Source organism: Beauveria bassiana, assembly GCF_000280675.1.
Source record: "Beauveria bassiana ARSEF 2860 unplaced genomic scaffold BBA_S00010, whole genome shotgun sequence".
Lineage (NCBI taxonomy): Eukaryota > Fungi > Ascomycota > Sordariomycetes > Hypocreales > Cordycipitaceae > Beauveria > Beauveria bassiana.
The window spans coordinates 841,027-867,295 of record NW_007930845.1 but is presented as its reverse complement, the minus strand read 5'-3'; the positions used below and the strand labels follow the sequence as shown (position 1 = coordinate 867,295).

The window sequence follows — 26,269 nt, the reverse complement described above, 5'->3', positions numbered from 1 at the left end:
GGTGCAGCATCGCTACCGTCCTCTGACATTCCATCTTTGGAGGGTAGGACCTTCAATCATGACTTCAAGCATACCCCGACCAGGCCCGGCTAGACTGGGACCCAATGCCGGACTAGATGAGTGGCTCGAGGAGGCCAAACAGTGCCACTATCTGCCCGAGCGGGCCATGAAGGAGCTCTGCGAAAAGGTCAAGGAAATATTAATGGAAGGTAAGATTGGAGCATGACCTGGGGCAGTTTTGCTGCACAGAGAATCAGGCGCTATAATGCTACATAAAGTGCGTCTACTAACTCGTTGCTGTTCTGCGGCGCTTCAGAGTCCAACATCCAGCCTGTCTGCACACCAGTAACCGTTTGTGGCGACATCCACGGCCAATTCTACGATTTGCTGGAGCTGTTTCGCGTCGCTGGCGGCATGCCAGGCGAAAGCAACGTTGAACCGCCGCAAACATCGACCGCCGTAATTACGTCTCAAGATATCGAGCCTCCCGAGATTACAAATCCGAAGCTGCTCAAGAAGCTCAAGTCCTCAAACAACGACACAACAGATAACGAGTCGGGTGAAAACGTGAGCCCGGGGACGGAGGCCGCAGCTGGCTCTGCGGATGTCAACAGTACTGTCCCTTCGTCACAGAGCGCGCAGACTCGATTTATATTTCTCGGCGACTTTGTAGACAGAGGTTACTTCAGTCTGGAGACCTTTACGTTATTAATGTGCCTCAAAGCCAAGTCAGTGCCGCAATTTGGGCTCCGCGACCTTGTGATTCCCCTCAGCTAATCTTACAATGATGCAGATATCCCGAACGCATAGTTCTCGTCCGCGGTAATCACGAGTCACGCCAGATTACTCAGGTATACGGCTTTTACGAAGAATGTCAGCAAAAATACGGAAATGCCTCGGTTTGGAAGGCATGTTGCCACGTGTTTGACTTTCTCGTCCTCGCCGCCATTGTCGATGGAGAGGTACTTTGTGTCCACGGTGGCCTGAGTCCAGAAATCAGAACCATAGATCAAATCCGCGTCGTTGCGCGTGCGCAAGAGATTCCTCACGAAGGCGCGTTCTGCGACTTGGTGTGGTCCGATCCGGAAGAAGTCGAGACATGGGCGATTAGCCCACGAGGTGCCGGGTGGCTGTTTGGCGATAAAGTGGCAACTGAATTCAACCACGTCAACGGATTAAAGTTGATCGCACGTGCGCATCAGCTCGTAAACGAAGGATACAAGGTATACCATGAAACATGCTCTTTCCAAGACGTCATTTGCTGACATGCCCCCTCTAGTACCACTTCTCAGAGAATTCTGTAGTAACAGTCTGGTCGGCGCCAAATTACTGCTACCGGTGCGGAAATGTTGCTTCCATCATGACGGTTGACAAGGACCTCGATCCCAGATTTAGCATCTTTTCGGCTGTGCCTGATGATTTGAGACACGTGCCCGCTGGGCGGCGGGGTCCAAGCGATTATTTCCTATAACGAGTACTACGCAGCATAGAAGATTGACGGGCTAAGGGCTATACCTGTAAATTAGTTTTTGGTTGAGATATCCACGGTCTTGAATGAGACGATTCCATTAATACTCGCCGTTTTGTACGTGTTGGCGTCCATTGCTGTGACGGGGCGTTGGCGGCCCCGTCTCGAACAGGTACATCCCCGCCCACATTAAGAATTTCTGACGTTGCGTCAATCTACAATCTGCATCAAGTTTACACTGGAAACGCTCAAAGCTATACAAAAGAAAGATGTGAACACTACAAAGTCTCTTTCTTTGTCACTGTATCTTTTACTCAAAATGCCGAAACAGCAGCCTCACAATCCAATCCAGGCCGCTGTAAAGTCGTGGCTGGTGGGACAGCAGCCGCCCGATGAGGAAGAAGCCGAAGCTTGGAGAGACTGTTTGCTGTGCGCTGCGCCGAAACGATTTACAATCTATGAGCCAATGGCACTTTTTCCTTCGGGCAGCTTCAGCAAACCCATATGGATCAATACTCTTAAAGCATGCACAGAAGAAACTAGTGCAGCCTTGTGGACGCTGCTGTTGAAAGAGTTGTCGTTGGTCGCCAAGAGCCCGCTGACGAATTTGGCAATTAATGAAGGGATACCGCTTCAAAAGAGTGGTGAATCGAGCGACGAGAATGTATTACGCAGTCCTACAGGTCTCCGAATGCTGTACGGCGACTTTGGCCCCTCTGATACTGCCAACGAGACCCCGACAACGGAAGAATTTGAAAAGGCGTTTTGGGTCTCGACAAAGCAAAACGGCATACATCAGATATGGGCACCGAGGTGGACAATGTTTAGTCGTGGCAATGTAAAGGAAAAGGCCAGGCTTCTGGCCTTTGAGCGCTCAAAATCTGCTTCTGAGGATCCATCATGGGCAGTCGACTTGTACGGTGGTATCGGCTACTTTGTCTTTTCGTATGCCGCGCTCGGCATGCGTGTCTTGTGCTGGGAGATTAATCCATGGAGCGTCGAAGGACTTAGGCGAGGTGCGCGGGCAAACAGATGGAGTGTCAGGGTGGTATCTGACCCGGCAGATCTTGCGCGCCCTGTTGAGGAGGTGCTCAAAGGCGGAGAGCAGATTGTCGTATTCTTGGAGGACAACCAGCTGGCACAGGGCAAGATACGACGACTACAAGAAAAGGGGGCGTGTATGCGCATTGCACACATCAACGGCGGGTTTTTGCCGACGAGCGAGCCGACATGGGAGCCTGCTTGGAACATGGCGAGGCGAAGCACGGCTTTGCAGACTTGGTTGCATTTGCACGAAAACGTCGGTGTGCACGACATTGCAACCCGCAAGGCCGACATTGAAGAGCGATTCAGGCAGTTTAATCGGGCTCAGGGCACTTTGCGCAATGTATCGGTCAGTCATGTGGAACAGGTAAAAACGTTTGCGCCAGGAGTATGGCACTGTGTCTTTGACGTGTGTATCGCAACGTCGCAAATCTAGACGTTTAGGCGTCTGTTCCTTCATTCCCTCCTCCCGAGAGAGCCCAAATAAAAGTACAAATATTCAAAAGCGTGACAGCTGCATCTCTCTGCGCCCAAATCGTCTCGTCATATCCCTTCTTTGGCGCCAACAATCACATCATGGCAAATAAATGCACCCCCCTCCCCCCCAATTCCAACTTTACATCTCAGCCGTCCAACACCAGTATGTAAGCAGTTATTGTATAAACACGGTCGAATAAAGACCCATCTTGCAGCGGGCAGTCTTATTGTTGCACGCGCAAGAATTTGGCAGGGATGTTGGCCTCGACAATTGACAGCTTGTCCATGGTCTGCTGCCTCTCCTCAGCATCCTCCAATTCCTCGTGCTTTTTGAAATGCTCAATGTCCGCGGGATGTGTCAGGTCCTCGAGCTTCGTGTCTTCGTTGTGGTACTTGTTCCAGTGATGGACTTCGTACTCGTACTCGTCGTCGCCGTGGTGGCCCGGCCCGAAGCCCAGGTCGGGCAGCGTCTTGCCGTCGAGGATGAATTTGGTAAACTCGTCCCGCGAGACCAAGCCGTCATTGTTGGCGTCGAGCTGCGCGAGCAGCGTGCGGTACGCCTCTTCGCGGCGGTCGTCGCTGACGTCCTTGTTGCTCGGGTCCATGAGCCCGTACATGCGCTGCATCTCTTCCCTCTCCCAGACACCGTCGCTGTCAAAGTCGTGGAGCGTGAAGAAGGACAGGGAGTCGTAAATGTCCATGCCATGTTCCTCTGCGGCGCATGGGAGACGAGAATGTCAGTTTTCCATCAATTACGATTCCAGATACCGCACAGTATTCGAAGGGGTAGCAGAGTGCTCGTGCTCGTGCATGCTCGACGTACCGGCCATGTGTCTCGCCATCCAGTTTGGGTAGTCTGTTCGCGCCTCCTCGCCATAGGTACCGCCGTGAGCACCACCACCGTGGGAGCCATGCGCAGACACAATGCTCGCGAAAGCGACGGCAATGAGTGTGGACGCGCGCATACTGGTGAATTGAAGGGGTTGCAAAATAGGCGACAATGGTGGAGGCTGGTGAGTACGGAAAAAATACCGTTTGTCAAGCCTTCAACCAGTTCCGTGCGCAAGGGGTCAAGGGGCGGCACTAGCTATCGCGATGCGTGGCAACGTGGGTACGTATTCAAAAATATTCTACCAATAAGGCTTGGCGCGTAGAAAGATGACAAAGGTCGCCCTACAAATGTCTTGGAATCTATTTCCAGCTTCAAGTTGGCAAGGAAATTAAATGATTGACATTGCTAGTATGTCGCCTCCCGCCTTTTTAGACCCCTGTCCATTGCTTCCGCACTTACAGCTTTGGCGTCAACGGTAGCCGAGGCTCAAGCAGCCGACCGAAATCTAGCTGTCCTTGGCTGGGTTGTCTTTGTATGTTTTTTCGTAATTTTAGTGATGGTGAGGAATTCGATCGACGCGATAGTTAAGCTGACTTCACCTCAGCTCGCTTGGTGTAACGCAACATCACCAGAAGTCGATTGAGGGGCAAAACATATCGTTCATGGAAAGTTGTATATTCCGTTTCATAGGTTTCGGGTGTTTTTCTCGGGTTTTGTCTCGGCTATCGGTCTCAATTTTCTGTCTCGGCTCGGTGTCTTAGCTCCCTGTCTCGGTTAAGGTAAGTCTAGTCAATGATTGACGATGATATTCAGTTGACTCTTCAGTCACCGCGTCAAGACGTGCAGCTGTCGACAATATTCTTGGGGAAAATTTTCGCTCAAATATCTACGATTCCTATATTGAGGTAATAAACACCCAAGATTTAAACACTCAGACTCCGTCAATGAGGTCATACATCACACAGTGTCTTTCAGACTAAACGTTCACGTCATGACATCTTGACATTCTGGCCTACCCTGTAGGACTCAGATATCGCAGGCTGGTTCGACGTTGGAAATACTTCCTCCAGAGGGATAGTGGGGTATACCCCCGACATCACTTCAGTCTTCACCTTTGCGAGTATGACTCGAGGATTGGAATTCCTGTAACCCCGTTTCTGACTGCTTGTAGGCGGGACCAGTACAACGGGCGTGTCGCCGGCTCGTGCAGTACCGAAAGTCTAATCTTTCGGTTGTAATTTCGCCCGAAAAAGCATCACTATTCACAAAGAGTCGCACGGCAAGTGGACCTTGACCAAGTCCGTTCAAGGAGTGAAGCCGGTGAATCATGAGCGGCCTGTGGACGCAAGCATCGAGCGAGTGACAGTTGCTATCATGTGCGCAGCTTACAAGTCAACAGCCATGATGCGTCGATTGGCCAGCTGAAAAGTTTTTAGCCATGATTACTAGCTCACGAGAAAGTTAAAAGCCTCCCTGTAGTAGAAATAGGAACGTCGGGAATCTTGGTCCGCCCGTGATATCTAGGTGATATGCGAAGGTCGAGGTCATGAGTGTTGATCCTAATGCGGCGAAATCTGACAGGCATCCTTTTTTTCTACGCCAAGCGGACGAGAAAAGTCGGCGTTTTCACGATGGCGTCGTGGCATTTTCATTGCAAATGGCAGCAAGTACGAAGCTGGCCAAACCTAAATCTTGCTAGTCTTGTGCCGCCAACGACGAGGCGCTCGAAGTTGGCCATGAACACAAGGACGACGACGGGTACCGTACAAGGCACCGAGGCTTAAAAGATGCGTCGGCTTACGAGCTCTGGCCGGATTCGATCAGGGACTAACCTATGCTGCGCGGACTGAAATGCGACGTTTGAACGAGGACGGTTTTACCAAAAGGGTCTGTGAGAATGGGAAGGCGAAGAAATACTGCGGAAAAGGCACTTCTACGATGTTCACTGTGACTTCAGGGTCGGTGTCCTTGACTTTAGGCGTTTCAAACACAAAGATACTATGAAAGGATAATTATGATAGTTATGGTTTAAGACAATGACCTGCAAAGTCATTGTTAGCTGTAGTTGCCTCGGTCCCTTTGTCTCAGTCGTGATGCTCAAGTGGCGCGTTGGCACGCTACTGGTGCGAGTTTTAACATGAGAATATTCCGTCGCGCGGTTTTCGACGATGAAAGCAAACCGACGTTCAAGGCCACTCGTGCCATTCAAGTAGCGCATTGGCATGCTGACCATCGGACCCGAGTTTCTCAATACAACGTATCATCGCCCGGATTTAGCAATCAAAGTAGACAAATTAGTTGCCCACCGCTCAGCGGTGGCACTCAGGTAGCGTGTTGGGACTCTACTAAGGCTGGGCTATTTCCGGCAGTTTAGATCTGGTGGTTTAACAATCGGAGCAGAATGCATTGTGCCGCAAGGAGCCATGAGAGGGAGTTAGTTGTTTGGCCGGCAGATATGGTTTGGCTTTGTCTTGCCGGTCACGCGTTGGGCAATGGATCAAGAGCTAAATCATAAAGGCGCCGGCCCATCAAGGCTGCATTTGGACAAGCGGCTGTTCCTGCATTTGAATGTGGCAAGGATTATATCGGATGACATGTCGGGGCAGCACTCGGGTGAGATTATCGTGCATAGGGCGCAAATTGCATGCGGTCCATGGAGATGCATGAATGTGATGACGAGCCTATGTGGAAAAAAAAGAAGAAAAAAGGAAGAAAACTCAATGCGGCAAAATGAGCAGTTGTCAATGATATGATAGACACTGTGATGCCGGTGAGATTGGGTGTTCCTTGCAACGGAATAGATAGCACTCGAGTTGCGATACTTTTCGTCTGCCGTCCCATACCCGACATGACATGTCACCTTTTGGGCACGTTCCCGCATTGTCTGGTACCTGATAATTCTGAGACAGCGTAGCTTTGTGGGAGGACAATGACTCTTCCCACCGAAGTTGGCTAGCTGTCACAACTGGGTTGCGGGCCGGAGCCATCTCCACACAGCCGATCTCTAATACAATTGTAATAAAATGACTTTTTTTAAGACCTCGTCTACATTATTTGCACTTTAGCGTGGCGTCAAGCTTTCTCCTTGGCCACCAACACGATCTGGCAGGTCTGGCCAAGACACAGACAAGACCTTGCCGATCACTGGCAAACCCCATGGGGCACAATCATGTGTATTAAGTCAGGAATGCTTGGTATGTAAAAATTGACGTAAAAATTGACATTAGAAGATATTAAGTAAAGCTAAAATATTAAAAGGTAAAGAACATGGTGGCAACAGCCAACACCAATGGCAGGCAGTAGGCGCCCATTGTCTGGTAGCGCGCGGCGCTGGCAGTGACTGGAACTCCAGAGCCGTCAGTCGGAGAAGGATATCCAGACCCAGACCCGTCACCAGAGCCATCGCCAGGACCATCGCCAGAGCCATCGCCGGAACCATCACCAGAGCCAAGACCAGAGCCATCGCCAGAGCCATCGCCAGAGCCATCACCAGAGCCATCACCAGAGCCATCACCAGATCCGGGGCCGGAGCCAACGCCGGAGCCATCGCCGGAGCCATTGCCAGAGCCATTGCCAGAGCCATCACCAGATCCAGGGCCGGAGCCATTTCCAGAGCCATCACCAGATCCAGGGCCAGATCCGGGGCCAGAACCAGGGCCAGAACCATTGCCGGAGCCATTACCACCATTGCCTCCGGGGTTGCTACCATCGGGACAGTTGCCATAGGTGCAGTCGCCTCCGGGATTGCTGCCTCCAGGAGTGTTACCTCCAGGAGTGTTGCCGCCGGGGTTGCTACCACCGGGAGTGTTGTCGCCAGGGTTGTTGCCTCCGGGGTTGTTACCACCGGGATTGTTGCCTCCGGGGTTATTGTCACCGGGGTTGTTGCCGCCGGGGTTGTTGCCTCCAGGGTTGTTGCCACCGGGGTTGTTGTCACCGGGATTGTTGCCTCCGGGGTAGTTACCTCCGGGATTGTTATCTCCAGGATTGTTACCTCCAGGATTGTTACCGCCGGGGTTGTTACCACCAGGGTTTGTTTACCACCGGGGTTGTTGCCATCGGGACAGTTGCCATAAGGGCAGTTGTCTCCTGGGTTGTTGCCTCCTGGGTTGTTGCCTCCTGGGTTGTTGCCTCCAGGATTGTTGCCTCCGGGGTTGTTACCGCCAGGGTTGTTACCGCCAGGGTTGTTACCGCCAGGGTTGTTACCGCCAGGGTTGTTGCCATCACCTCCTGTTGGCACAGGTCCTCCAGTGAATGTACTAGTAGGAAGTATCTCTGTAGTTGTGACAGTAGGCAGAGTGACAATCTCAGTTGTTGGGCAGCCGTCGATGAGGCCAAGATACCCGGCGCTCAACAGCAGCGAGAGAGCTGCGGAAGTGGTTTGAACGCGCATTGCGGTAGAGAAAAAAGGTAAGGAACCGTGGGAAAAAAAAAATCAAAAGTGATGGTGGGTGTAACGAGCGATACGGTGGAATGATGGGCTGCAGAAAGATTCTTATACGGATGGGGTGGGTTTGTAGCACAAGAGCTCTACTACACCAGGAGTCGATGACTAGCTGAACGGTCGGCGACTGTTAGTTGAAACTAACTCTGCTAAAATCACGTTGAAAGCTAAATTACAAACCTCTTGTGATTTGAATCGTTTTCGGATTGGTGTTGTTGTGGCTGTGGTCTAGAATCCGATCTTGCCGAGACATTGGCGGGTGTGAGTGGACTTGGACAAGAAAACTTTGTTGTAAAAGAAATATGTTAAGCGATATTGGTAGATTAATGACTTGTGATATGTTTTGAACTGATTCATCAACCCAAAAGAGCTAGTATAGAGTGATGACGGCGCCTTGTTTCTGGAGGTGCCTTGGCAGATCCGGCGAGCATCCGAGAGGGCCTCGACTCACCTACTCTCTCTGTCCGCGCCGGAATGAGACAAGCCCTGCCAAAATGTGACTTTACATTAATAAAAATGCTCAAGAAAGAAGTGTCAACGTTTCATTCTTGGCTTGAACTCAATCTACCTCGTTTCCTTTTAGAGCTAGGCCAGGAAACGCTCCCTGTACCGGTGTTGCAACTAGGGTTCCTGTTGTCGACTATAAACAGTCTCGCGCCAGCCAGTGACTAACTTCTGATATTTTTGGTTCTTCATTGGAAGAAGAAAAGAGGCAATCTTTTTCACTCAAGCTCCCCTCCGTGTTACGTACGTTCTTTCGTTCAGAACTTTGGCATCATGACCCCCAAGGCTTTGGGCCTCACGCTGCTCGGGGCGCTTCAGAAGCGCCAAGATGCTACGTGCCCAGATTTTTGCCCCTTTGACACCATGACGATTAGTATTGCTCCGACTGAGATTGTTGTTGAGCAGCCTATCCGTGTCACTGGCTACTTTCCTGACAACGGCCCCTTTACCCTGGCTCCCGATGTGGTGGCGACCATTACTGGTGCACCAGGTGTCATTGACACCGTCCTCACCCTTGAGAGCTCCGATTATGAGACCAATACCATGTAAGTTATACATGTCGATATGATTGAGAATAACATGATGCATGGACTGACCCACGTCTGCTATCAGTACGGTCTGCCCTACGCAACCAACAGACACCATCACTACTGTTACTACCAGTGAGCCGTCAACCACTGCGAGCTGTGTACCAGCTCCCCCAGTCTGTGCCACGGTCCTGCCCGTAGCGTGTGCCTCGCTGAGCTCCACCGATGGCCTTGCTCTGGTTCCTCTGGTGCCTCTTTGTACTGCTGCCCTTGGTGTTCTTGGAACTGCCAACACTGCCGCCTGTCTCGCCGCGGATATCGGAGCGACTACCGCCGGAGCTAGCATCGTGGCCTGCCTGAACGCGGCTCTTTCTGGTGTCTGCATCACCGCTCTGCCCCAGGCGTGCCTCGACATCCCTACCGCGTCTGCTGCCGACTTGCCTGGCAAGGTTGCCGCATGCACTCTAGCTCTCGGGCCATTCGCAGTCGGTACCGCAGCAGAGTGCCTTGGCACGGCGGTCACTGACCCTTCCAACATCCTGTCGTGTCTTCGAACGGCCATTGGCCTTGGCGATGGTAGTGATGCTTGCACAACCGTGGTTCCTACCTCGGACACGACCGCGCCGGCCACAAGCACTGATACCACACCACCAACAACTGTTACCACCCCGGACTCTACTAGCTGTGTGCCCACCGCCACTGGCCCAGCTCCATCTGTGTGCGCCACTGGTCTTCCCCAAGCTTGCACTGAGTTGGGCTCTTTGAACGGTTTGGAGATTATTCCGGCCTTGGTTGGGTGCACTGTCGCTCTAGGACCCTTCGCCGTCGGAAACACCCTTTCGTGTCTGGCTACGTCTGGCATCACCTTGACCACCGCTGGTACGACCATTGTCGATTGCTTGCGCAACGCTCTTAAAGGTGAATGCATCACGTCGCTTCCTCCATCTTGCACCAAACTACGCACCGAGAATGGCCTTAAGCTCGTCCCTGAGGCGGCGAAATGTCTAGTGGCTCTTGGTCCATTTGCCGTCGGAACAACACTTTCTTGCCTCTCCACGTCCCAAATCACCACCACGTCTACCGGAGTGGGCATCATTGATTGCTTGGAGACTGCGCTGGGTCTGCGCAGTAGTACCTCGCCCGGCGGTGACGGTACTGCAGCCTGTACAACCACCTCGACGCCTCCTGCGCCAACTTGTGAGGTGAATCTACCACCCGAATGCAGCAATCTTAAACGCACAAATGGCCTCGCACTTGTGATTGAGGTTCCCATTTGCCTTGTCGCCCTTGGGGTATTCGGTGTCGGTAACGCGGCGGCATGCCTTGCAACCACCGCCATAACACTAAGCACTACGGGCGTAGCCATCGTTGAATGCATTGAAAATGCTTTCAAAGCACAGTGCCCGAGGGAATTACCGGCCGCTTGCACAAACCTCGCCAATGACAACCTTGGCGAACTGGTGGTTGATATTCCACTCTGTACAGTGGCACTCGGCCCTTATGCTGCTGGTACTGCTCTGTCATGTCTTTCCACCAGCGTTGGCAGTGGGCAAACAATTGTCCAATGCTTGAAGGATGCCTTTGGAATCAGTGGATAATTTCTTTTCAAATAATTTATATTTAATACTTTTTTTAGTGATTAATGAAATTCCTCTTTCTTCTCACACAAAGTCGTTGTCTCATGACCAAAGCCTGTATCCCAAAGTATCTGTTCTTCGAATAGCACATATTTACGCCCGAGAAACCTTCTTCTAGCCGGTCATGCTAGCGATTATATCCGTACTCTGAGCGAGACCCAGCATGTTCTTCACCAAACGCGCGCGTATCCGTTCTGACAGCGTCACGCATGCGCATCACAGTACAGTCAGTCATTCGACAGCAGACAACTCAATATTCAATTCTGAGAAAAAGGAAAAATGCTGTAGGGATCCACAAAGACTGGGTGATGTGTATGCGAGCATGTAGCTGTAACCATTGTTCGTTTTGCGTATACAACTTCACCTTGGTACTGCACCCATCAAGTGATATATGATAAGACAGGTTGGCACCTACATACGCCCAGTGCGACTACACTGTGGGGGGACGGAGTGTGTATAAGAAGTTGAGAAAAGAAAGCAAGCTCTAGCTTGGTTGGGGTAGTAATTAGCAACAATATACTCCGTAATCCGTAGTATGTTATAGTATGTTCCCGCTTTGCACTTGGCCTTCTCCACAAGAAATTGGCGCAGTCAGATATCAATTGCGCGAATAAGGCTTGAATGGTACACATGCATGGCCTATGTACATGGTTTTAAAGTCGAGATTCAAGTAGCCTCTTCTTGAACACTAGTCGCGATTTCGTGCTGACGTCTGGCCGACTTTCACTTCTCACTCTTTTCTTACTCGTGCTTGAGGGTGAGGATTGAGAGACAAGACTTGCAAGCGTAAACTGCAACTGAAGGGATTTTAGATAGCAACGCTTGCGATACCTCCTCTTGGCAGCTGCAGCTCTTACCCCGCGTTATCGACCAACAGTTGCAATGCACCGAGGTACATGAAATTGGCATGGAGATTATAATCTGCGAATTGCTTTGGTAGAGTATGGCCAGGGCATTGCCAATCGCATGGCTTTCTGTTGGCTGGGTGACTCGAACAGTTTTTCTTTTTGCATCCAGACTACTGCACCTTGCTACGAAGCTATGCACGGGGGTGAGACCACTGATGATCAATAAAAGAACAGGACAAAATATGAGAAGAAGAAGGAAAAAAAAAAAACTCTCCGAGGGCTATCTCGGTGGATTTTTTCTTGGCACTGAGGTTGTAGGTGATTGCTACTCATTCGGGCAAGCTAGCCGTGATTCCTAGGACAAGTTCTTACTCGGGATTGCCGCATCAGAATGGCTAAGCGTCCCATGTCCCGTAGTATCGATTATTCTCCGCATCATGCAGACATCATATAAGAAAAACTTCCGATCTTCTGTTGCCACAGGAGCAGAGTACATTGTATCTGCGGACTCGGCCAGTTCATGGGCCGGTCGAGAATCTGGTTCGCCACTCGTCTCTTGCCGAGAATGGAACGCTCTCCCGATGATTCTGTATGCAGAAATATATTGATTGATGGAGCCTCTGGCGGGTTTGAACAGCGCTATGCCAAGATATCCTACCATTGCCAGCTTCCGCTTTGCCACCATTGGATACTCAATCACGCCACAAGCCACTTTGCCACCCCCTGTAGATGTGGACATCACTCTAATGACTACATGAAGGTGTCTAGAATTAGCTTTCATCTAAGCTACGCAGTTGAAATGATAAGGCTTTTGTGACTCCCTAGCTGTCCGGAACTGAGGGTGCATGTAGATGAAACCCCACGTTCAATATTACATGCCTGGGACTGGGTCTCTGAGTCGAGGCTCCGCCCGCCATCCGTTTCATGATGCTATAAGATGTTCAAAGAATAGGACAAAAACTAAAGCAAAGGCTCAGAGGCAAAAAAATCTCACGTACAAGAGTGTGTAAGGGCCTAGAATCCCGGTGCAGCGCCGGTGCTAATTAGACAGGTAAACGAACAGATGGCTCTCTTCAGTTCGACTAGTCGACAGTAAGCCACCACAGAGTATTAAACATAGCAGAAGAAAATAAAGGGCTCTCAAGAAGTGCTTGGAGCTTTGGCTAGGTCATGGGTGTCTCTTGACAACTGCCATGCCATACAAATACAGATTGCTTCAATGAATCTTTGTCTGATGCGAGAGGATCAGAGCAAGAGAATCAGGACGCATCCCACTGACTTATAGCAAATAGATAAAAGTGTTTTGTTGGGTTTTGAAAGGCAAAAGGCGGCGGCTGAGAGTGAAGTGTCACTCTACGGAGAAGGAGATTTCAGACAATCAGCGTGTCTTTCGACTGTATTTCCGTTCAAGCGCGTCAGTGACATTTACTCAAGGAATCAGACCAATTTCCGATTTGAAAAGGCACTTTTCGGTCGTATGCACCAGGCAGAGGGTAGCTCAGCAAATGAGAGGGAGGGCGTGAGCACTTGAATCTGATGTATGATTGAGGCTTGTGGCATGCTTGATTTCGATCTCACTTTGCGTCTCTCCGTTCTTTTAAAAAAATTCAAAAAAAAAATTCCCTTCCGAGCAGTCTCAATTATGGATTCTACTACGTAGCTGATGATTAATGGCCTATATTTCCTCCGCGTGCGTCGGAAAGGAAATCCTACTCCCAAAATTCCAACCGTAGAGCTCAAATCTCAGAGGTGAAACACGAATCGTTACGATGAAGTCCCAAGACGCAAGCAGAATCGTTATCATGAATGAATTGTTCAAGTAGCCCGCATATTAATATTTTTAATTTAACTCGCAGACTTTATGTAAAGCGGTGTGAATTGTCGGTGGACAGCTCGGCTTGTATGCTTGTGTGCTTCGCTTTCACATAGAAACTGGACGCTCAACAACATAATATCAGAGGAAATGAGATTTTCGATTTCTGCAGGCAACATAAAGAAATTTCCGAGTGAGAGGGCGATCAAGGTCACCCTATCTTATGTTTATAGTTCGTCAATTGTTTCCTTAGTTGCGCAGTTGCGCAGTTGCGCAAATGCCCGACATTGCTTTTTTTTTCACCACCAAAAGCACCTTCTTGGACCGAAACGATAGACTGAGCTGCTCGACTCTCAATAAGAATTGTGAGCAAAAAGAGTTTAGGAAACAAGTGTGCAGGCAGACAGATGCAATCAGAGAAGGTCAGGAAATGTCTACAATGAGCCAGTGAGTGTAATGGTATCTCTTGGCTAGATGCGCCGAATTTATGCCCTTTTTACTTCTAGCATAGGACCTTCTTTTTCGCGTGAAAGTATTATTAGACAGGTCCAATTTGTATTACAGCTGTCTTCACTGAGGTTTGAATGACTTGTGAATTGCTCAACTCAACGAGGTGCGTAGAAACACAGAGCAAGTTCCTGAACCGGAGCTTTTCAATGTTTGGACGATCCAAACGAGCTAATATATGCGAATCATTCCTTACCTTGTGAGTCATGGGCTGAGATATTCCGCAATGAGGGACAGCGGGATGGTGGATGGTGTAAGTACATCTCTCCAGCAAGCCCATGGCTGCATTATTGGCCCAGTCTGACGGTTTGATGAAGTAGGAGAAATGATTTAACCGTCTGAGTCTGAATATAGATAGCATCATGCATATGATGGGAATCCATTGGAAACAGACTTACTTTCTCAGGCTATTGCATCGCTGTCTCTTGCAACTCCGTTTACCCTCACGCGCCTAAAGTTTTCAGCGTCCAATGTGAAGATCTACCGCCCGGGTGAGTATAATGCAACCGCCGCCTCGAAAACCGCACCATCAAACTACTTGGTCTTAGAGAACTTGTTCTTCCGATTGCCCGTAGATGAAGATTACAACCCCAATAGCGAGAACAGTGCAGTTCAGCGTCTGTTGGCAGTAGCCTACCCTACATATACATGCTGTGTTTGCGTGAGACTTTCGCAGCACAATCACGAAATGGGCGAGTCTCCCAATTACTCAGACTATTTTGGCTTGAATCGCTCTTCCGGAAGTTTTTAACGCGAGCCAAAGAGCAGATCCCTCTGTACTTGTGATTGAGCTTCAGACTTCCAAAAAGTGCTCCAGAAAAGAAACGCAGCAGAATGACTTGCCACTCGTTGTAATGACCGATAACACAAAAGCCTCCTCTCGATTTGTGCTAATAAGACGGGAATATACAGGGCTTGTTTTTTTTTCGTCTGCATTCAAAACGTGGATTACATGGATTCACGAGCTCGTGCACCCCCCTTTTCACTCACATGAGATGATGGCACATTCTGCGCCCTTGCGCCCGAAAGAGGGAGTGTAGAGGAAAATGTTTCACTACGGTCGGAAAGTTGCCGGATTTTATGATTGAATTGCTTGAAAAGCAAGCCGGCGCAGCCCCGAACACTACTAGTACTTGTGAGTTGTGAGGTATTACAAAGAGTGCATACGGGTAGCTTCCCCGGCGACTAGGGATGGAACGCCCGCATATTACTAAAGTCACACTACTTGGATCATCATCAGGCTAGGTAGGGCATCGAATCTATTAGCTAAGCACAGTTGATTGCTGGTTTATTCTTGTGGAAGAATAGGCCAATAAATGTCCCTTGCATTGGCCTGATAACAACTTGTGCAACCACCACAACAACCACCACCCTCTGATCTACGCGATATTTTCGTTGTCCAGCGCAAGCTTTATCACCGACATTTCAGGTATCACCGCTGCAAAGTGTTGCCCCAAAAGGTGCCCTTTATCGACGTGCTTGCTCCTGAAGCGGGCGTTGTTGAACGCCACCAGGTTTCGTGGGCCAAGCCCTCTTTCTTCATATTGACGCTAAATAACAACATTGATAGCTAGCTAGCATGTCGCATTGCGAGCGCTGCAATCCACTCTAGATGGTGGCCACTGGCTAACTACTACCCTACCCAGGCCTTGGGCCGTCAAGCCGTGTCAACCGCTGAGCGGTACTTGCCGACTGGGCGACGTGCTCGCACCAATTTACTTGTTGCATAAGTCTTTACAGTTTTACACCGCCAGTTCGCAAAGATTCCCAAGGCTGCATTACTTGAAATGTTGATGTGATTACAGCATAGCTAGATTGGGTTTTGTCATAGTCTTGTATGCTGGATTGCTTCTCGGTGATGCCTCCTTGACTATCCGTTAATTCCGTTGTCAAGGCCTGGGATACATAATTATGGACATGGCTTATGGACCAATGACGGCCCGATATCAAAACACGGCACTTCAGCGCACCGAGCGGGATCTTCTGTTCCGGCAGGGCTCCCAGTAGATTTACGTGGGTGTTGAGAAGTCGCTTCTGATATGAGACCCCACGATCGACGTAACCGTCGATTGACAAAGAAGAAGAATCTCCGACCGCATCATTAATATGAGAGAAGAATTCCGATAAAAAGGTACCGAAACCAGAGAGCATATAGACAAGCCATCTGTGAGCATCGTCTCGAAAGAAAATACTGCTCCCGGCGCGCGGCACGCGTATTTACCGAGCAGTCATGATCATCTCCTAGATGATCATCAATACGAGGCAAGCTGGACTGCCACTAGTTAGCTGCCGCGTTCAGGGGCCGACAGTTGACTAACTAACTAGTCGCGCCGTCTCAAATCCCTGATCCCTCCCGGCCTGACTGACCCCAGCAACGCCCAATTACACCACTTTAGAGCTATTTGAATGCAGATCACATGTTTCCGAGTACACTATCGCTAGTGAGAAGAGTCATTTCTCTCTTTCACACTTAAGGTTTGAATTGACAATAGACCATGGTCGAGAACTGGCTGGACGACTACCCGTCCCAACTGCCAATCTTTATTGTACTCGCTAAAGACGAGGTTACGCAGCTGGGTAATTTTTTTAGGGGGGCGCGGGAAGGGGGGAGTATTTGCAACTTGTTCTGCAAAAATTCAAAGAGACAGAAAAACCCAACGCAATTTGATACTCGGCCGACATGCATGCACTGATCGTGCGCACGCACTGGCACAGGAGGGTCAAACGTGGTGTGCCAGGCGTGTGACCGACGATCTTGCGATGAACAGGCTCAAAATTACCACGAAAAACACCAGATCAAACACCTCATTTCTTTGGATAAGACGTTGGCGAAACTGGCCCTTAATCTAGGGTGTTCGTCAGAAGTGTCTTGGCGTCTTCGCCTATCTCCCTTTTCTTTGATACGTTTCTGGTGGTGGGCTCTGCAATGCAACTGCACGGTTTAATGGCTCCTTCATCAAAAGACTCGGCAAGATTACAAGAGCCGTATTTCGAAAATTGAGGGGAGGGGGGACAAGAAGATTCTGAGAAGATTGGTCAGAGGAAGGGGGGAATGAGACCTTTTGCTCACGCTTGCAACGCGCTAACGCACGACTAGATAGATCAGCCATCTCCAACGGTTTCCGACATTGTCAAGAGGGTTGCAAAGGGGCAGCCCTCGGCGACGGTAACCCGAAATACACAGGCTCAACGAACGCTAGGAAGAATCGGCAGTTGATTGTAGCTGACTACCCGTGATGCTGGCTTGACTCGGGAGCCTGATTCTTGGACATGTGTGCACCCATTTCATCACGGTTAGCTTGCGATTTAGGAGTATTGCTGGCGAGAACCACATCCCGCTGCTTCGTGATGCTCTTTGCCATTCGCGTCTTGGACAAGGATCAAGACTGGGACGTGACGCGTTGTATTTGGTTTTCGGAAACCACGCTTTTTGCTCTTGTTAACACGTTTGACTAACCGGAACAGGTGCTGGGGAATAGTAAACACCATCCTCTCAAAGTGGGATGACGAGGGTGCCTACGTGCCTTTGATGCAGCCAGAGTCTATCACGCTAGACTCTGTATGTATCTCTGAAACTTACAGCAAAGACTACAAAGTCAAGATGCGCGTCGATGAGTCTTACACTAGGTTATGCCTTGTTCAAAAGGATAATCTCACACCTTTTCTGGCCTGGCCAGCGCGCGGCCCATCTCGAGAGTTCCTGGAACTAGTCATGGCACAGAATATGTCAGCTATCAAAGTTGAAAGTTGCGTCAAGCTCATGCCTCCATGATTATGGCAGCGAGACCTGTTTTTTTTTTTTTTTTTAACGGCATCTATGCGGCCCGTTGCGCACGATGATGCAGGAAAACATCTGCACCCTTGGAAGCGACGACGCCAAGAATCCTAACCATCATCATGCATGAACCTGGCCCTCTCGCCGAGAACGCACAGATTCTTGCCAAAAAGTTTCAGTACGATTGAAACGTTCCTATGACTGAACATGCCATTGGCAAGCCGTGCTGCATGCAAGCCAAAGGTATGTATGATGGCAAAGCAAAAAGGTATCCTCGGAGGAACGAACCCTGAATAAGTTACAGCCTATTGTTTCAGGAATTGCGCTCGCCCCGCGTCAAATTTTCTTCAAGTGTTCTCATTGTTCAAAAAGGAACCCCGATGGGTCCTTTTTTCCCCGCATCATTTTTGTGTTTATTTTTATTTTATTTTGCTTATTTTGCGCAAGATCTATGCTTTCACTTTTCCCCGCACGGCACGGATCACGACTAGGCTCCTGCGGTGCTGGCAGAGTTGATCGCATCAACAAGTCCGAGAGCTCGGGCCATGCCGCCATCAGCGGCCGAGGCCAGTAAAAGGAGCGGAACTTGGCGTAACAAATCACAAAGCATTTCAGATAACCCTTTTTTTTCCCCCGTCGAGTTCAACGAGTTGGTGATTACTCCTCCTGCGATCCTGTTATTCGAGAGTGTGGCTGCGCTGCTCCTCCCTCCTGTCTACCGATAATTTTTACTGGGCAAACACAGAATGTCGTGTAATAAATCAATAGCTGAGTCAAGACGGATAGTTGTAGAAAATGGCTGCGGTTTTTTCCATGTAAAAAAGTCTCGTAGCCAGCTGAGTTCCCTCATTACATCAGCTACTTACTCGCCCTGCAGCCCGCCATCAGCCACTGCATTGAAGATTGCCCTTCCGCTGCTTCTTCCATGACGGTGCAGAAACGTTGGACAGGCCTGCTTCTCTGAAAATGTACAAGGGTAGGGGGTTCATGATGGCTGATTAGCAGTACAACAGAGGCTTTTCATGACATCACATCGTCTCTTTGGCGTAGTGGGCGTGCGGTTTCGCATCGAGACAACGCGCATGCTCGTGAACACATGAGCCTGCTCTGCTGCATGTCTAGCCTAGTTGCAAGGAACAAGTGCTCAGTCGATCCTTGTCACATACGGGGTAGTTGTTGACAAAAAACGCCTTCTAGCCTGAAGTTGGCGTGTTCTAGCACCATATTCCAGCAACGCCACATCAAAAAGTGACAGCGCATCGTGAGGCTGGGAGAGAGAGAGGAAAAGTTGACCCCTAGTCAAAGTTCCTCTCAAGCAAATCAAACAAGCTAGCGGGCGGTTTGATGTTTCCATTTGTTGCAAAGCATGGGTTGTTGTTCGCACTACGAACTCGGCTCCGTGCTCCTTCGTGCCACCAGTATGCAAGCCTTGTTGCGAGTTGGTTAGTTTCTGAGAAACTAGACAGCCTCTCTCACCCCGAATGGGTAAAGTTTGATGCGGGATTCGCTCAGCGGTGATGCGGGATTCGAGCGAAAAGAACCTCACGGAGCCCTTCCCATTGCCATTGTCATGAAGCCACAGTGGGCGGAAACAATGGCCTGGCTGAGGGTCGGGACACGCCGACAAATCTCCGAACTCAGATATCCAACCAGTTTAGACACCCGGGAGATATGTCCATGTAAAGACTGTCAATATCAACGTCGGTTGGCGCAGAATAATTTGGGGCAGATAGCATCTATGAGTCGGAAGCACAAGCACTCGTCAATCTGATATTATATCAATTGCAGCCGTTCCGTAGCCGTGGTGGTAGGTCGTAAGTACCGCTTACAACAAGGAGCAACCATGACTAGCGGGACCCCAATATCATCATCGAATGCTTGACAAGGCTGAGCTCCGGGGGTTCTCGGTGTTAGTGACAGTCTCATTGCAGGCAATGCGTGACCCACTGGAGAAGAACCCATTTCTCTTGTGCTGAGTGGAAACGAAGACGGGAAATTCCAAATAATAACAAATTGATCATCTTGAGGAGCTCTTCCGGGGGTATCCATAATACACTCAAATATTTACAAGGCATAAATAATAACATGTGGGCCGATTTGGCACCTTGCTGGGCGCGGCTAAGCTAAGCTACTGACTGATTGACATGTCACGGTCCAGGTTTGTGTTGGCTTCATGCGGGCGCCTGACTCTTTCACCAAAGTCGTCATTCGGGGGGGGGGGGTTGCTGCACGATATTAGAGCCCGTGGCGGAGCAGTGATAAATGAACGATTCATAGCTCGATACGATTCCAAGGCGCTGAGTACATGGCCACTTTAGCCATAGCGGCCGGGGTGATGACTGAAACGCAAGTTGATGGGATATTTGCCGGATCCGGATTATGTATTCCGATCGAGAAGATGATGTTTTTTGTTTCATGGTTTAGCGATGGCGTACCAGCACAGCATCGGCCAAGAGCTCCGCCGAGTCGGATGAAGCGGACAAGATACGAGCAGCTCACCTTGCCCATGTCCGCGATCCTTGGCCCATCAATGACGGAACGTTGCAAAATGTATCCGTAGATATGTACGGATACATGGGACTGCGGATTTACCGGTAGCTCAAGGAAGATGAAATGAGTTCCATCGACAACAATTGAAGTTTGACAGTCTGGTGACAAGCTCTGAATGGCGCCGCAGTGGAACTTGGTGGGACGTGGCTGCATATCAAGGCCCTAATCTGGCAGAAACTGTGGTGACAGATACCAGGGCTCGGGGAGATGGATTAAATTTTAGAGCTCTTTTTTCTGATGGCCGAAGTCGATCTCCCCATATGTGCTAGGACAGGCATGTTTCCGCCAGGCGCATAAAGATGATGAGTTTACTATTGACTCGCGCAAAAGTCTCGACCCGCAGTATCTCGACCACGGATCCCTGCATACATCGTAATTCGTATATCAACTTGTCGGAGTGCATAAGGAGATTATGCAGGGGTGACCAGTGAAAAAAAAGAGGGGAGACGAGAGCATCATCTCCCGCTGCCATCGCGGGCGGCTGGCTAAGCTGACCAGGCGCGACTTGAGATCGTCAACAACAGGGTACTAGTTAGAATGAAGACGACGGTCGCGCATGATGAACAAGGACTCAGAATTTTTTTCTTCAGCTAGACAAGAGCACAGGGGTTCATCTTTTCCCAGGCTCCCGATTGGGTTGTGGCTAGAATGGCCTGATTCTGCAGTGGACATGACGGGGCGCAAAAGCGAGCATGGATGCGTGGTCATCCGTCTTTTCTCTGAGACAATTCAATGATCCAGGTCTTAACTTGCTCAAGCCGCCATCATCAGTGACATTATCCTTGAAGCCCAACTGAAAAGCCAAGAACTCCGCGATGAAGACGATGGTCCGTTTCCTGAGCAGATTCAGGGAGGAGGGGAACTCTGATCCCCCAAGCACAGGCCACATCAACTTATCGAAGATCTGCCGGTATATATTGGAGAGAGAAAAATACCTTGATATAGTGCAGGGATAGTTGATGGGGTGGTGATCCTTGATATTGTACATGCATTTATACTAACCTGAGTGGATAATTACATCAAAGTACATACAGGAAAACCGCCCTTTGCTGCCATCAACTTGCTGATACTGTTCTAGCTTTACATGACTGTTTCCTCTCTGTCAAGTTATGGCAATGCGGCATTTACGAGACCCATGATACGCATGCTTTAATAGTTTTTTTTTGGACACGTCGAGACCGCTGAAATCTGCCTAGAGAGCGCATAGCAGAACTAGCAGGTCGTCAGTCCATGGCATAAACAAGTGCTGTGATACGCGAAGAGGTGAAGAGGTCAGAAAAAAACGCATTGCAAATGCATGTCGTGACAGTTGCAATTGCCTCGATCCTACCTCTTGGCTGCAATAGCTCCACATGCACCACACACGCCCGCGGCGGACCAATGTGCCAGCTTTTTAACGCAACGGATGGTCTTGACTATCCTTGCTACCCTTGAGCTTGATACGACATGTTACACGTTCAAACAGGCCTATTGGGCTGCGATACAAACAAAAAAAATAGACTGCAAGAGCTAACTAGCACGATTCAGTCATTCACCATGACAAAATAAGTGGTCGAGCTTTGCTCCCATTCATGCCCGCCCAATGACGCAGAGTTGCACGATAGTAAACAAGTTCCACAAGATGTCACAATTGATAAAGGATCGGGCAGGTTGCACTGCTAGTAGTTGGAGTGGATATATTGCTACCATTGTTCTATACATGCCCCCCCCCCCCCCCCCCCCTCCCCCGGACTTACATCTTTCCAAATAGGGGAATAGAGGTTGAAGACGGGGGTTATAGGGTTTCGCAAGATGCTGATCAAAAAGGTAGAGTGAGCTGTTTTTGACGGGATCTAAAAGAAAGCGTGCACAGATGAAACAAAAGAGTTTGGTCCATTTCTTGAACTTGAGATGGCTATCTCTCGACGGGAGTCGCGCAAGAGTCAAGGGGGGATTCCGAAAAGATGGGGTGGTTTAGTTGACAGCGAATTCCGTCCGTTACCCCATACATCAGCCGACTTGTCAAAGGGGTTCCTGCTTAGCTAGATAGGCTTAACTAGTTAGAAAACCAAATCTTGATAGACTGGTTCACTGTTTTCTTGTCAGTAGGTATCTAGCCTACGCATGACTAATGCGCGTGAGTCGTGAGTCGTTCGCCAGCGACTGCCGAGGCTTTTTCATACATATGTAGCTAGTGACTGATTCCCCGCCCCTGGATTTGAGTTTGATGGGCGTGGCTTGTTAGACGTTATGCGTAGTAGTTGACTAGTGTACTGGAGCGCACATGCTGCTTGCATGGACAGAAACGCCACATCCCTTGCCATGTTGTCATTCTTGGTAGGCACTAAACAGGAGCGGCTAGTAGGTACCTTGGAACGGCGACTCCAGCGTGCTGGCAAAGGTGGCATCTGGTAAACTTGTTTGAATGGGTACGGCCAGCGGGTTGTGGTGGTCGGCGTAGGTTTGCGCCATCCAAGGGACGGCGTGAGGGGACATGTCATTGGGCCAAGTGCCGATTTGGGTCTCCCCATCTAACTAGGTAATGCGTGCCCCTGTCTTTCCGCAGGTCTTCCGACCGCCACAAAGTTGGCTATTTACTTTACACTATCAGTAAGGGATACTTTTGCTGTATGTCACTGGCGACCAGTACAAGCACGTTGTACCAGCCGGGCTTGCTCGGTAGTCGGCCACGCAGCGCTGCCCAGCGCCGCCGCCGCCGCCGCCGCCACCCCTGTCATTATGGCCAGAGGAGGGAAAATTGGCTAGCCCAGAGGCAAAAAAACACGAGGGCGGCTGCCCCGCGATTGGCCAGGACCAGGCTTTGTTGGGGGTTTTTGCTCCTCCAACAAGGTACAACTTGCGCTCGCGTTGTCGTTTTCCAGCTGTGCCCGACTCGTTCGAGGTACCCCGTCACCCGTGTATTACGTGCATGTCTCTGGAGTCGAGTTGCTATTCTGCAAGCCTCTTTTTTTTCCCCTTCCAGCTAGGCTCTATCTATCTCATTCGAACAGACCATTTTGTCCTGGCGCATGACCGTTGACTGAGACACTTGGTCCTGACAACTTTAGCCTGACCCATCTATTCCCATCTGACAAGCATTTGGCAGCTTATCGTGTTTTCCCGTTGTCCTTTCACATGTCTACATCACAATAGCACCGCTGCGGTTGCGTCAACCATCAGACCTTGAAGAATAGGGAGTGTAGGTCAGGTTCAGTTGCGAATAAGCTTTCACACGTGAAATGAACAAAGTGAGACATCTATTTCATCTCGTTAGTTAACAAGTACTAGTATTGAGAGCAATTTCGCCTAGAACCCTGGTTGAACACTTCCAAAGTCGGCTAGTTGCTCGTTTTTCCTTGTACGTTGACCACATGGCCATGATTCCCGTCTGCTAGGTAGCCTACCAACCTACATACTGGCTTGCTTGCTGGCTTGTTTTATCCAGAGAAAAAGCTACCACGAATCGATTAGTCTGGATTTTCCACACTGGATCCTGTCCTGACTCCAGACAAGACCCAGGCTACACGCCCCCAGCTCTCTCCACACTGCACACTACTACCAGAACGGGTTTAAAAGTAGGCGTATTAGTGTGCAGCCCGGCAAACTCTATTTGGCCACTCCGCTGCGATTGCTAGTTGCAATTTCAAAAGGCTGTTATTGTTCCGATGATTTGGCGCCGTCAAGTAGCCGTCTACATATATGTCAACGGAGCAGACCGGGAAAGCGAGTAATGCCTCTACAGATTTGATGGAACTGTTTAGCCTCAAGTGAACAGACCACAGGTTCCCGTTATCAGCCGTGATTAACTCCGAGAAGCATGAACTTGCCAAGAGCCTACAGAGATATGCTATTGGAGAGTGATTCTTTGAAATCGGAGATGGATTGCTGGTGCCCGCAAAGCTCTATCAAGTATAGCGCAGCCACAACCACTCCTAGTGACGCAAACCACAAAGTCCACGTCCTAGGGCGAGTACCGATGCCCTGGGTTTGCCTCTTTTGGTGCTATTCACTGGTCAGCAAAAATACAGCGGCGCGGCCTTCGGTAGGAAATGATATACCCAACCCAAATCACTCGCCACAGTGCAACGTGTTGGCCTGGCTATCAGCCACATTGCTTGTCAAACGGTAAGTGGCAAAGTCCACGGCCGTTTGGTTCAGCTATCGAAGCAAGTTTAGGATAAACTGCGTCATGTGATGTCGCGCCAGCAATTGCCAAGACTCAGAAAGAGCGGATATAGAAAGTCAATGATGAGTTTTTGCTGTTCAATAGCCGCATTAACTAAAAGTTCAACATCCATTTATTTGACTGTGGGCTAGCAACTTGTTTGACCACATTTTGACAGCGCCACACAAATCGTGTACTGGATCTACATGTAAATTAACGAGCGGGTATTCGGTTATTGCAGCTAGCGTATTTCAATGGGGAATCAATGTTTGAGAAGCGTTTTTATTTTATTTTATTTTTATTTTTTTTTCCGGCGGATCGACAAGACTATTACGAAAGAAGACGTTGCGAGGGCAAACTCGCCAGATGGGAGAAGGTGGTTTTCCGCTGTGTTGTATTCTTTTGACTGTTGACAAAAACGACATAATATCATCATCTACCATGTTGGCAATGCAAGGTGGAAGGCGCATGAATAAGCTCCGTTAAGAGGCTGATTTTGGCGTAATGGATGGGAGGGGCCTTGACACCATCACTGCAAAACCTCCCGGTTCCCGCGATGTGCAGGCCCAGTTAAACAGGCAACCTGTCGGTAGATGGCCGACCCACAGTCTACAGAGAGGGAGATATGGTGTGCAGCATGAAAAACTGGCTAGATGGGTAATGTTTCCCAACTATGAGGAACACGAGAAAGCACGCCAATCACTATCTTTGCAGCTCCGCCTCATTCATGCTGTCGTTGGTCGTTTGTTTGGTGTCCACGAGGGAATTGAGTTTGAGTATACCCACGGCGGCCCCTGGACCGGAGACAAGGGAAACAAATTGTTCCATCATCGATGAAAGACAAATTTCGGATATTAGCAGAGAGAAAGAGGCCCATCGGCCATAGAGTTGGGGCTGCAAGTCACAACGCTAAGAAGGAGTTATTGGCAGGCTATCAGTAAAACTAGTCTGCTTGAATGCAACAACGACGAATTCGAGAAGCGAGCGACCGAGTATCTCAATTACAAGGACAGCCCTGCCCGTTGAACTGCTCTGCAATTAGGGAAACCCTCTCCGCCCACCTGAGATATCGGTTAGGGAGGGCGGGGTTGGCAGGTGCGCAAACCTAGTATGCCTCGAGGCGCGCAGGCGAGGCCATCGCGGACATTTACTTGCGCATCATGACCACCGGAAATGCTACTGTCATCATTGTTCACTTTTGATCTTCAAATCTCCGGCATATACGTAGCATAGTACCATGCCGGGCTGAAAACCCGTCTCCAGCTCGGCCAAATGTCACTACTGTATCCGTACTTGCTTGCACACATGCGCGCAAAAACCTTGTTTTTTTCTCTTTCTCTTTCTCTCTTCGGCAATCTGTTTCATGCGAGCTCTAGCGTTATTCATGCGAACAAGTTTTTCGCAGCCAGGCATGCAAGCCCAGAGTATAACGGTCATTTGTTTTTCTATTTTTTATTTTTATTTATTTTTTAGCAACAAATCTTTTGTTTTCATTGCGTCTAATCATTCAGCCAGCCGTTGGCCGATTTCTGATGCCATGCGGCTCCAGTTGCTACTAAAAAAAGAACCTCAAACATTCATGCAAAAGCAGATTGGAGGGGGATCTTCTGCAGTTTGACAGACGAACTATTGGGCCTTTTAGGGCACTGACTATGATGGAGGAGACAGGTAGGCCTTTTTTTTTTTTTTTTTTTTTTTTATT

At 49.6% G+C, this 26,269-nt stretch overlaps 6 protein-coding genes across 6 annotated transcripts; 4 read left to right on the top strand and 2 right to left on the bottom strand.

Moving 5' to 3' along the window:
- Nucleotides 1–58: 58 nt before the first annotated feature.
- Nucleotides 59–1,471, top strand: BBA_04611 (calcineurin-like phosphoesterase; the record flags this gene model as incomplete). Its single annotated transcript, XM_008599708.1, has 4 exons — nucleotides 59–209; nucleotides 317–728; nucleotides 794–1,223; nucleotides 1,280–1,471. 4 exons carry the CDS (start codon nucleotides 59–61, stop codon nucleotides 1,469–1,471), a joined length of 1,185 nt encoding a protein of 394 aa, XP_008597930.1.
- Nucleotides 1,472–1,787: 316 nt separating this feature from the next.
- On the top strand, nucleotides 1,788–2,948 carry BBA_04610 (tRNA wybutosine-synthesizing protein; the record flags this gene model as incomplete). The annotated part of the gene is made up of 1 exon (XM_008599707.1): nucleotides 1,788–2,948. One exon carries the CDS (start codon nucleotides 1,788–1,790, stop codon nucleotides 2,946–2,948), a length of 1,161 nt encoding a protein of 386 aa, XP_008597929.1.
- A 265-nt stretch (nucleotides 2,949–3,213) lies between these two features.
- BBA_04609 (uncharacterized protein) lies at nucleotides 3,214–3,954 on the bottom strand (the record flags this gene model as incomplete). Its single annotated transcript, XM_008599706.1, has 2 exons — nucleotides 3,214–3,701; nucleotides 3,813–3,954. The coding sequence occupies 2 exons, from the start codon at nucleotides 3,952–3,954 to the stop codon at nucleotides 3,214–3,216; spliced, it is 630 nt and encodes a 209-aa protein (XP_008597928.1).
- A 3,118-nt stretch (nucleotides 3,955–7,072) lies between these two features.
- Nucleotides 7,073–8,211, bottom strand: BBA_04608 (uncharacterized protein; the record flags this gene model as incomplete). The annotated part of the gene is made up of 2 exons (XM_008599705.1): nucleotides 7,073–7,797; nucleotides 7,860–8,211. 2 exons carry the CDS (start codon nucleotides 8,209–8,211, stop codon nucleotides 7,073–7,075), a joined length of 1,077 nt encoding a protein of 358 aa, XP_008597927.1.
- Nucleotides 8,212–9,039: 828 nt separating this feature from the next.
- Nucleotides 9,040–10,891, top strand: BBA_04607 (uncharacterized protein; the record flags this gene model as incomplete). The annotated part of the gene is made up of 2 exons (XM_008599704.1): nucleotides 9,040–9,311; nucleotides 9,430–10,891. The coding sequence occupies 2 exons, from the start codon at nucleotides 9,040–9,042 to the stop codon at nucleotides 10,889–10,891; spliced, it is 1,734 nt and encodes a 577-aa protein (XP_008597926.1).
- Nucleotides 10,892–17,995: 7,104 nt separating this feature from the next.
- On the top strand, nucleotides 17,996–18,447 carry BBA_04606 (uncharacterized protein; the record flags this gene model as incomplete). Its single annotated transcript, XM_008599703.1, has 2 exons — nucleotides 17,996–18,051; nucleotides 18,321–18,447. 2 exons carry the CDS (start codon nucleotides 17,996–17,998, stop codon nucleotides 18,445–18,447), a joined length of 183 nt encoding a protein of 60 aa, XP_008597925.1.
- Nucleotides 18,448–26,269: the final 7,822 nt, after the last annotated feature.